Source organism: Hylaeus volcanicus, unplaced genomic scaffold (genome assembly GCF_026283585.1).
Source record: "Hylaeus volcanicus isolate JK05 unplaced genomic scaffold, UHH_iyHylVolc1.0_haploid 12163, whole genome shotgun sequence".
Classification (NCBI taxonomy): Eukaryota; Metazoa; Arthropoda; class Insecta; order Hymenoptera; family Colletidae; genus Hylaeus; species Hylaeus volcanicus.
In genome coordinates, this window is record NW_026533121.1 from 156,320 (window position 1) to 167,590 (window position 11,271).

Sequence of the window (11,271 nt, forward strand, 5' to 3'; positions counted from 1 at the left end):
GGTGCCCCCTTCGCGGCAGAGTGCGTCCTCGACGGCGAGGTCGAGTCAGCCTGCTGCCTCGAGGCCTGCGCCCGCCGGTCCGTCGCGGAAGTCTACGATGGGCGGTGCGACCCTCGCGCCGAGCGTGGACGTCGAGGCCCTAATCCGTCGCCTCTGCGGCGAGATGGAGGTGCGCCTCGCGGCGCGCCTGGGGTCGGTCTCGCTGGTGGCCGCCGCGAGCGGGGTTCCGCAGCGGATGCCGCGGGCCGCGCCGCGCCATCCTGTGGGTCCCTCCCAACCTGGCCCCTCGGCGGTGGGGAGCCGCCCCGGACAGTCAGAGGGGAGCCCGCGAAAAAGAAGAGAGGCAGAGGAAAAGGAGCGGGAAGAAACAAGCGGGTGGCGCCGTTGCCCATCCTGCTTCGGCCTTGCCGGGCCGAGACCGGCCCCGTGCCGTGCCTGCCCCGGCTGCGTCCCGGGCGAGGCCTCCGCATGCGCCTGTCGCGCGCTCCCTGACCCGTCCGGCACCTGAGACATGGTCGAAGGTGCTCGGACGCAAGGAGAGGCGTGCGGGGGCGGCACGCTCTCGCACTCGCGGGGCGTGACCGGCTGGAGCTCCGGCCGGGACGCGGGTTCGTCCGACGCGTGCGCCGAAGACGGCGGCGGTATCCCTCACCGTCGCCCCGGGCAGCGCCATGACCTACTCAGAGGTCATGGCAAAGGCGGTCGCTGGCGTGCGGTTACGGGATGTCGGGGTAACCGGCATCCGGTACCGCAAGGGGCAGACCGGGTCCTCCATTTTGGAGATCCCGGGCCCGGACAGCGCTGCCGGGGCGGACCGCCTGGCCGGTCGCCTGGCGGAGCTGTTCGCCGGCACGGACGTGAGGGTGTCCAGGCCTATTAAATACGCCGAGGCGCAGGTTAGCGGCCTGGACGAATCCGTGAAGGCCGACGGCGTGGCGGCGGCAGTTGCCGCGGTAACCGGGTGCCCGGTGGACAGGGTCCAAACCGGCATCATCCGGCGTTCCGGGTCCGGGCAGAGCACTGTCTGGCTCCGCTGCCCGGCGGCTGCCGTGAGGGCCCTCCTTGCGGCTGGCCGCCTGCTCGTCGGCTGGTCGTCCGCCCGAGTGGAGGCCTTACCCGCGCAAGGCCTCCGATGCTTCAGGTGCCTGGAGCTCGGGCACGTGCGGCAGAAATGCCCCCTCGACGCGGACCGCGGGGACCGGTGCTACAGGTGCGACGGTTGCGGGCCACCGGACACGTGAGTGCACGGCGCCCATGCGATGTCCGGTCTGTGCTGACCTGGGTAGGCCAGCAGACCACCGGCTCGGGGACAAAAAATGTGCCCCTCCACCGCCAAAGCACGGGAGGAGGGCTCGCGTGACGACCCCGAGTTCGGGCGAATCTACGCCGGTCAATCGACCGGCGGCAGATGCGCCGGCGCTGGCGCCGGCTGAGGCGCTGCGGGCGAGATCGCCCGCTGCGATGAAGGGAGGATCCGGCCTGGGGGAGGCCATGGACATGGCCTAAAGTTCATGCCCCCGGTCCGGATCCTTCAAGCCAACCTCAACCACTCGGCCGGGGCGCAGGACTTATTTGTCCACTGCCTGGCCGAGTTGGGTGTGGGGTTGGCGGTCGCCGCGGAGCCATACCGCGTCGCCGACCGCCCGAACTGGGTGGCCGACGCGTTGGGCTCCGTGGTGATAGTGGGCGGCGACACCGCGGCCCTCCGCGTGTTCGCCCGCGGCGACGGGTTCGTCGGGGCGGAGTGCGGCTTCCTGGCCCTGGTCGAGGTCTACGCCCCTCCGAGTGCCCCCCTCGCGGCGTTCGAGTGGCTGCTGGATGGGGTCCGGGACGCATTGTCCCGCTCTCCAGTAGCCCGAACGCTCGGGCTGGGCGACTTCAACGCCAAGTCCACGGCGTGGAGTGGCCCAGCAAGGACGCGAGGGGTCGGGCAGTGCTGGAGTGGGGGGCGAGCGCGGACCTCCGACTGCTTAACCGGGGGTCCGTGAGCACGTGCGTGCGGTGGCAGGGCGAGTCGATCGTCGACTTGTCGTGGGCGACGCCTGCCGCCGCGCGTCTCGTGTCGGGATGGAGGGTAGCGGAGGAGGTGGAGTCCCTCAGATACCACCTCTACATCCTTATGGATGTCTCCGCTGCCCCTCAGTACCGTTCCGCTCGCGGACCCGCGCAGGGCCGACCGCCGCGCAGATGGGCGCTGAAGCGCTTGGAGAAGGACGCCCTGATGGCGGCCGCCCTCGCCGCGTCCTGGCCGGATGCCCCGGCTGGACCGGTCGCGGACGTCGATCGGGAAGCTGACTGGTTTCGGGAGTCACCGCGACCCGGCGAGGGAGGCGGCGCTGTATGAGGTCTACCGAGAGGCCACGGTGAACCTCCAGCGCGCCATCAGGAGGGCCAAGGCGAACGCCTGGGGAGAGCTCCTCGGGACTCTGGACAAGGATCTATGGGGGCGGCCCTACCGCATTGTGCTGGGCCGCATGCGCCCGGCCGCCCCCCCTGTCACGGAGTCCCTCGACCCCCCCGTTCTGGAGCGTGTCGTGGATACCCTCTTTCCGGTAGATCCGGAGGAGGGTCCGCGGCCGCTCCTGCCAGCGGAGGCCAGTAACTGGTCCGCCGGCCTGGGGGTCACCGAGCGGGAGCTCGGGATGGCCGTCGGGCGAGTGGTGGCCAGGAATACGGCACCAGGGCCCGACGGCATCCCTGGGCGGGCGCTCGCTTTGGCGCTGCGCGTCCTGGGTCCCCGGCTCAGGCGGCTGTTCGACGGCTGCCTAGAGTCGGGGCGGGTTCCGCTGGCCTGGAAGCAGGCCCGGATGGTCCTTATCCCGAAAAAGGGAAAGCCTGCGGATTCGCCCTCCGCGTATCGGACGATCTGCCTCCTCGACGAGGCGGGCAAGCTCTTCGAGCGTGTGCACGCTGCCTGCCTGTCGGGGGGCCTGTCCGACGGGAGTATGCAGTTGGCTGACTGCCAATACGGTTTCCGCGAGGGAAACGTCCATGCCCTCGCGGACCGGGCGGTCTCCCGGGGTGGGGTGGCGTTGGCGATTAGTCTCGACATCGCCAACGCATTTAACACCCTGCCCTGGGGCACGATCCGGGAGGCGCTCCGAGAACACGGAGTGCCTCCATATCTACGGGTCGTGTTAGCCGACTACCTGTCGGACAGGTGGATCGAGTACCCTGGCAGAGGCGGGGTGCCGATGCGTCGGAAGGTCAGCCGAGGCGTGCCCCAGGGGTCCGTTTTAGGACCCCTTTATGGAACTTTGGGTACGACTCGGTGTTGCGCGGGCTGCTCCCACCCGGTGTCTTTGTGGTCTGCAACGCAGACGACACATCGATCATCGCGGTGGGTCGGGATGGGACCAGGGTCCACAGGCTGGCGGAACTAGCGGCCGCGATCATGGTCGCGAGGATCCAGGCTCTGGGGCTTCGGATCTCGCCACAAAAGACGGAGGTAGTCATGTTTCATGGGCTACCTCTGACGCAGCGGGTCCCCCAGACCTGGATCCGCGTGGGTGATGCGGCTGTCCGGGTCGAGGGCCGGATGAAGTATCTGGGCCTCGACCTGGACTACCGGTGGCGCTGGGAGGGGCATTTCGACCGCCTGGTCCCCCGAATTGAGGCGGTGACGACCCTATTGGGTCGTCTCCTGCCCCATCTCGGGGGGCCGGAAGAGAGGGTCCGCCGCCTCTACCTGGGGGTCGTGCGATCCATGGCCCTATACGGGTCACCCTTATGGGCGCGCGACCTGGTGGCCTGCCGTTGTGGGCGGCACCTGCTGCGCCACGTGCAGCGGCATATGGCCATCAGGATCGCGCGCGGGTATCGCACGATATCCCACGAGGCGGCAGCCGTCCTGGCGTGGATCGTCCCCTTTGATTTTCAGGCGGAGGCACACGCCGACGTCTATCGGTCGAGCTTCGATGCTTGGCTGGACCGCCGACACGGGCGACTCACCTACCGGCTCACGCAGGTGCTCACCGTACATGGTTGTTTCGGTGAGTACCTGCACAAGGTGGGGGCGGAGGGGTCGCCCGCGTGCCACCAGTGCGGCGCGGAGCTGGACTCCGCGCAGCACTTGTTGGAGGAGTGCCCGGCCTTCTCGCGAGAGAGGCGGGCACTCCGCCTAGCTATTGGAGGGGACCTCTCACCCGACGCCCCCCCCCCCCCCCCACTCTTTTGGAACATGCCCGGCGCTTGCGCCGCGGGGGGCCGTTGGCCCCATCGCGGCATATTTCCCTGTGGGTCGGGGAACAGAATACGCCCACAGTAATCCCTGCTTGTCGTAAGAGGCGACTAAAAGGGACAGGCGAGACCGGGGGCTGTGGCACCCGCGGTCAGGTGGGGAGGTATTCACTCCCCACCGGAGATGGCACTCCTCCCTTCGTTGGGGGGGAGAGGCGCGGGGGGGCACCGGTAGCGTTCGTAAGAGATCCCGGTGCCCCTCCCCAATGCGCCGTGGCCGGCCACCGTGAGGTTTTAGTGGGTATTCCCCTTGATATCAAATCAAGGGGCGAGTCCCACACTACCCCCTCCTTATGAGGGGGCGTGCGTAAACGCATTTCCTCACGTAAAAAAAAAAAAAAAAAAAAAAATCGGTCATGCGACATTCGTTTTGGAGCCGCCTTCGGATCATCGCAAGCTCGCGCTCGGTCCGCCCTGACGTCTCGGCCCCTCGCGTACCCATCGCTTGCAAACAGCGGCAGATCAACTGTTCCGAAAATCAATATAATAATCGGACGCTAACATACATATAATACAAGGTTTGTAAACAAACGGCGGCGTACCGCCCGCCGTGAGGTACGTAATTACTGGAATTTTCCTTAGGAAAATTTACGTTTTGGCGCTGCAAGTGACGTCAGCAGTTGGCACCGGGAGGGGGCACAACTTCACTATTGGCCTGGTAACGGAGCCACTGATCATTCTTACGGTCGCCACTCTTGTTTGTCCGTCGGTCCCTGGATGAATAGTTTCCACGCGGCCAAGCGGCCATTTCGCCGGTGGGTGGAGTTCGTCGCGCAGCAAGACCAGTGTCCCGACCTCCAAGTTCTCTCTCTGCTGGCGCCACTTGTGAAGCCACTGCAAATGTTGCAGGTATTCTTACCTCCACCCATGCCAGAAATGAGAACGCATTAAGGTCAGCTGTCGCCAACGAGAAGTAAAGGAAATATTCTTTTCTGGTTCAGGTTCTGGAACAATGTACGCCGGCCCACCTATTAAGAAATGTGCCGGTGTTAACGCCGTCAGATCCGTGGCGTCGTCAGGAAGTGGTTGCAGCGGTCTTGAAGTCACGCAGGCTTCCACCTGGCACAGGAGCGTCGTGATCTCCTCGAAGGTGAGAGTGGCGTTTTGGATGACTCTGCGTAAGTGATGTTTGACGGTCTTGACTCCTGCCTTCAATAGACCACCAAAATGCGGAGCGTGAGGAGGGATGAAGCTCCAGTCAGTGCCGTCAGCTGCCAGCGAGGCGGCGGCGTCCTTGTAGAATGAAGAGGCGATCGAAGTTCGCGATCTGCTCCATGGAAGACGGTGCCATTGTCGCTCAATATCGTGGCGCAGCGATCTCGGCGACTGACAAACCTACGGAAAGCAGCTAAAAAAGAGGCCGAGGTAAGATTGGAGACTGCTTCGAGATGTATTGCTCGAGTGCTCAAGTACACAAACAGTGCAATATAGCCCTTGTAGGTTCTATGACCCCTTCCTGGTGTTGTCCGCAGCTTCATTGGACCGGCGTAATCCACTCCAGTGGACAAGAAGGCTCGCTGAGGGGTGATGCGCTCGGGCGGCAGAGGACCCATCACTTACGTGGCTGCCGTCCCACGGTAGCGAGCGCATCGGACACACTCTTTGATAATGGATCGAGCCAAAGAGCGTCCGTGGATGATCCAATATCGGCGTGCCAGTAGACTCCTGGTAAGTTGCGGTCCTCCGTGCAGCGAGCGAAAATGGGCGTTGCATAGCAAGAGGGTGGCCAAATGACTCTTCTTCTCAATGATATACGGATGCCTCTCGTCATAGGGAAGAGAAGCATGGTCAATTCGGCATTCGACTCGTAGAAGATCCTGGTCGTCGATGAAGGGCCTCAACGGTGTAAGAACCGATGATCGCCGCATGAAGTTAAAAACTGTACAACCATCTGCCACAACGATATCTACGTCCAACAAAGGGAGACCATTGAAGAGTTGGGAAGATTGTTCAGATGTTACTAAAAAGCGGAAATTCAGAGAACATAATGAAAATATGTGTACAGTTCACTGAAACAAGGACTGCGTGAACGATACAAATCAGAAGGACAATATGACAAAACATTCATTGTCGAAGCTATCAACGAAGCTGGTCCGGAACTCCTACAAGAAGTAAAGACTTCCATTCGGAGTGCAAAAAACGGACCACAAAAATTTACAGCGAAAGAAGCTTTATCTTTGTTTTTAGACCTTGGACTTTCCAAAGATAAATATATTATGCTTCGAAACGAGTTAAAGAAGAGGAAGCACGATGCGTTACCCAGTTACAACAAAATTGTTGAAGCCAAAAACATGTGCCTGCCCGAAATCGAAGAGGTTACCAACGATTCTGCGAAAGTACCACTTCAGGAGCTATTGAATTCTACAGTCAGTGGAATTCTGCAATTGAAGTCCGAGAGAGAAATTGACGCCTTAAATCGCGCCAATCTGGTTTTAGTGAGTAAATGAGGATGTGATGGCTCATCAGGCCAAAGTGAATACAAACAGAAGATAAATGATGATGGCAATTCAACTGTAACAGACAGCAATATGTTTATAACATCCATGGTTCCACTTCGATTGAAGGGTATTGATACGGGCAGTCTATTGTGGAAAAATCCCCGTCCCTCATCCGCACACTTCTGCAGGCCCATCAAATTTCAGTATGCAAAAAAAAAACAAAAGAAGTGGTCAACACAGAAGTTGAATGTGTAAGGACAGAAATTGATTCATTAGTTCCCACGAAATGTGTAGTTTATGGAAGAGAAGTGTCAGTATTTCATAAGCTTCATTTGACAATGCTAGATGGGAAAGTTGCCCAATATTTAACAGCAACGAAGTCCAGTTCCACGTGTATTATCTGCCAGAAGAATCTTAAAGATTTTGGTACCTCAAGTATTGGAGATGTGGAAGAAAATGTCCAAGGTCTAGAAACAAAGATAAAGCTTCTTTCGCTGTAAATTTTTGTGGTCCGTTTTTTGCACTCCGAATGGAAGTCTTTACTTCTTGTAGGAGTTCCGGACCAGCTTCGTTGATAGCTTCGACAATGAATGTTTTGTCATACTGTCCTTCTGATTTGTATCGTTCACGCAGTCCTTGTTTCAGTGAACTGTACACATATTTTCATTATGTTCTCTGAATTTCCGCTTTTTAGTAACATCTGAACAATCTTCCCAACTCTTCAATGGTCTCCCTTTGTTGGACGTAGATATCGTTGTGGCAGATGGTTGTGCAGTTTTTAACTTTACGCACCACTGTTCCACAACTGATTCCGATTTTCGAATCTTGCTCTTGAATCGGTTTCTTATTGACAATTTCCATATATCGTATATTTCTTCTATATGACGTGATGGATCTTCGTAACTGTTGAAACTGTTATTGTAAATAAACATATGTGTTGTATACATTTATGTATGTATATGTTAATAATAATAAATATAAATAATAAAGTATTAATTCGACATCATTATATGTATACTACCTATGGTTCTTATTTTAATCTCTTTGTTTAATGTTTTTATGTTAAAGTATTGTTAGCTTACTTCTGTGATTATTACGTACATCCTGTCATTTTGAAATTATTAAATATATTTCTCTCACAGTTAATAACAGGTTTGAGTCGAATTTTGGTTAAATAACATAAAATATGTCAAACAAGTGAAAGATATTGAACGTGTTACACTTTATACGTGAATATTTGGACACCTTGTAGCTCAAATTGATTTATACTAAATTATTTTCAAAAGAACCAAAATTACAGGGTTTTGATCGCCGAGACCCGTTTTGTTCCACTGTGCGGCGTGACGATCGATGCTAGTGTATTACGCGTCTGCCCCACGGTTTGTGGGTGTCGCGCTAGTCTCTTGTCAGCGTGAACTAGTTATAATCAATTTCCGACGGATCCGCTAGGGGTTCGACAGAACAACCTGGATGAGACAAATGATGTACCAGATTGAAAATCCTTGAACGCAAAGGAACAGGAACATAAGGTCTAGGAACACTAGTAGAAATGTCACAAAAATTTAAATTGTCAGAATCATCAATATGAAATTGTTGATGTTGAAGTGAAGACGATGATTGAAGATGTTGCAACTCTTAATCCGTTTGTTGTTTTTCCGCTAATTCCTTGATATCCGTAATAATAGGTAAATGAATTTCTTCCAATCGAGAAAAAGCATCTGCTATAATATTGTTACTTCCAGAAACATGAGTGATATCCGTAGAAAATTGTGCTATGAAATCTAATTGACGTTGCTGACGAGGTGACATCTTTTGTGCTCGTTTAGTAAAAGCATTGTGGTGGTTGTGTGCCTGTGGAGGAAGAGCGAGAGAGGGGAGAAAAGGAAGGGAACGTTTCGTTCTGGTCCTGCTAGTGGACTCGTCAGTAAGGTTTGCTAGCAGACCCGTGCCTTCGACGCCGGGATATTTGGAGTTCGGTCGGGAAGGGCTTATATAGGAATGTTAGGCGGGACCGAGTACTTGTGAGAAACGCGTAGGTCGCGCGGTTTCCCTCTGGTGGGGAGGAACGGAGGTGCCACCACAACATAAATGAGTGGTTTATGGTCAGTAAAGATTTTAAAATTTCGTCCTTCAAGAAAATGACGAAAACGTCTGATTCCTTCAAAGATTGCCAGTAATTCACGATCGTAGACACTAAATCGTAATTCTGATCCGTGAAGTTTTCGGGAATAGAATCCTAATGGGTGCCAGTGACCATTTTCAAACTGTTCAAGAACTGAACCAACCGCAATATCAGAGGCGTCAGTAGTTAATTTCAATGGAACATCAGAACGAGGATGGACAAGTAAAGTTGCAGTTGCTAAACTGTTTTTGCATACATCAAAAGCACGTTCAGCATCTGAAGTCCATTGAATTGGAGTCTTAATTCTTTTCTTACTTTTAGTAAGATAAGTACAAAGAGGTGCTTCAATGTAAGCTGCATTTTTAATGAATCTTCTGAAAAAATTAACCACTCCGAGAAAACGGCAAAGATCTGACACAGTGTGAGGTTCAGTGTATTCTAAAATAGTTTTGACTTTGCTTGGAAGTGGAGAAATATCAGAAGCGTTCACTTTGTATCGTAAATAAATAACTTCAGATTTGCCAAAGGCACTTTTTGCAACATTGATCATGATTCCAAAATCCTTAAGTCGTTGAAGCAAGATACAAAGATGTTTTTCATGTTCTTCATTACTTCGAGAAGATTCAAGAATATCGTCAAGATAACAATTAACAAAGTATAAACCTCTCAAAGCGTAGTCCATAAATCTTTGAAAAGTTTGAGCAGCATATCGAAGACCGAAAGGCATGACAACAAACTCGAAAAGACCAAAAGGAGTTGTTACAGCAGTTTTTGGTATATCTTTTTCTGCAACCGGAATTTTATAGTAAGCTTTAATGAGATAAATTGTCGTGAATACTTTTTTCCATTAAGACAAGAGGAAAAACCTTGAATATGAGGTATTGGATAGTTATTCGGAATAGTAGCAGCATTTAAACGTCGACAATCGCCACATGGTCTCCAGTTACCAGTTTTCTTTGGCACCATGTGTAATGGGCTGGTCCATTGGCTGGAAGAAGGACGACAGATTCCTTGTTCTAACATTAGATCAAATTCAGCCTTGGCCACTTTATACTTGTCGGGCGACAGACGACGAGGGCCTTTAACAACAGGAGGACCTCAAGTATCAATATAATGACGAATTTTATGAGCTGGCTTTGCTGCAGACATACGTCGTGGAGGAGTAACTTCAGGAAATTGAGTGAGAATTTTGGCAAAAGGATTATTTTTTTCGACCGAAGATAGATTTGCAGCTGAAAGAGTTAGAATACCTGGTGTAGAGAGTAGTGTTACACTATCGCGCAGGCAACTAAGTTTAAGATCAATGAGCAATCCGAAATGTTTCAAGAAATCAGGACCGAGTATTGATCGGTGAACATCTCCCACGCAAAACTGCCATTTGAATACTCGACGAAGGCCTAGATCAATTTTTTTGGTTAAAAGTCCATAAGTTTTAATTTGTGAATTGTTCGCTGCATAAAGATTGTAGTCTGTGGAATGAAGAGGACCTTTACATTCTAACTTCGGTAAAACACTGACCTCATCACCAGTATCCACAAGATATCGTGTACCATAAGTGCGATCAGTAACAAAAAGACGGTTTTTAATTTCCGAACCGTCACCTACCGCCTCTAAAGGTGATGGTCGATCTAGTTTCCCGTTTTGCCAAAATTGCAAGGTTGCTGACACTTTCGAGCATCATCTCCGAATTTACTGTGATAAAAGCAGATTTGCTGAGAATTTCGAGTGAAGTTATTATTCTGGTAAAAACGTTTTCTTGAATTTGATCGCTGCCGAAAATTTCCACAAGCTTTGTTCTTGTCTCTATTCCGGTTGACACTAACAGCAAGTGTTTCTACTACACGTTTTAATTCCGAAATCTCTTCCGATAAGGTATTTTTTTCATTGATGAGTTGAGACGAGACAGGAGCAGAAGTCAAATTAACTGAAGCGACACCGTGACTTGAGGGAGCCATCTCCAAAATTTTGTCTGCTTGAAGAGCCAATTTTGAGAGATCCGTAGATTCACATATCGCCAATATTGCCCGAACATTTGTTGGCATTTGCTCCAAAAATAAACTCCATAACATGGAATCGTTACACTGATCTGATGAAAGATGTCTCAATCGTTGGAGGAAAACTGAAGGTTTATTATCTCTTAAATCATGACCGTGAAGTAGCTTCCTGAGTCTTGATTCATTGGTTTCTGCAAAAACGCCGGTGATCCTGTTCATAAGGGCTTCGTATTTGTCATGAACCGGTGGTGATTCGAGGACGTCCGAAACGATTGGCAAGACGGATTGTTCTAAATTCATAACAACGTGTTTAAATTTTGAGTCATCGCTACGAATTCTAGCAACCGAAAAAGCTGCCTCAATTTGCTTGAACCAAAGAATTGGATTTTCTTTCCAGAACGGTGGCAATTTCATTAAGGGGCTAGTTAGCTAGACTAGTTTCTCGGATGTGAAATGGAGGTGATTTTCCAAGGCTAAC

General features: G+C 52.9%; 1 protein-coding gene across 1 annotated transcript; it reads right to left on the reverse strand.

The window, feature by feature from the left end:
- Positions 1–4,827: 4,827 nt before the first annotated feature.
- On the reverse strand, positions 4,828–5,792 carry LOC128882721 (uncharacterized). Its single transcript, XM_054134449.1, has 3 exons — positions 5,659–5,792; positions 5,224–5,506; positions 4,828–5,073 (listed from the first exon to the last, which is right to left on the reverse strand). The coding sequence occupies exons 1-3, from the start codon at positions 5,790–5,792 to the stop codon at positions 4,828–4,830; spliced, it is 663 nt and encodes a 220-aa protein (XP_053990424.1).
- Positions 5,793–11,271: the final 5,479 nt, after the last annotated feature.

What these genes read in the sequence shown, in the direction of transcription:
- LOC128882721 (XM_054134449.1), bottom strand. Translation starts at nt 5,792, where the DNA reads ATGGGTCCTCTGCCGCCCGAGCGCATCACCCCTCAGCGAGCCTTCTTG. An exon ending in TACAAGGGCTATATTGCACT is followed by an intron (nt 5,507 to 5,658) that starts GTTTGTGTACTT and finishes TCCATGGAGCAG; the next exon opens with ATCGCGAACTTCGATCGCCT. An exon ending in ATCTGACGGCGTTAACACCG is followed by an intron (nt 5,074 to 5,223) that starts GCACATTTCTTA and finishes CAACATTTGCAG; the next exon opens with TGGCTTCACAAGTGGCGCCA.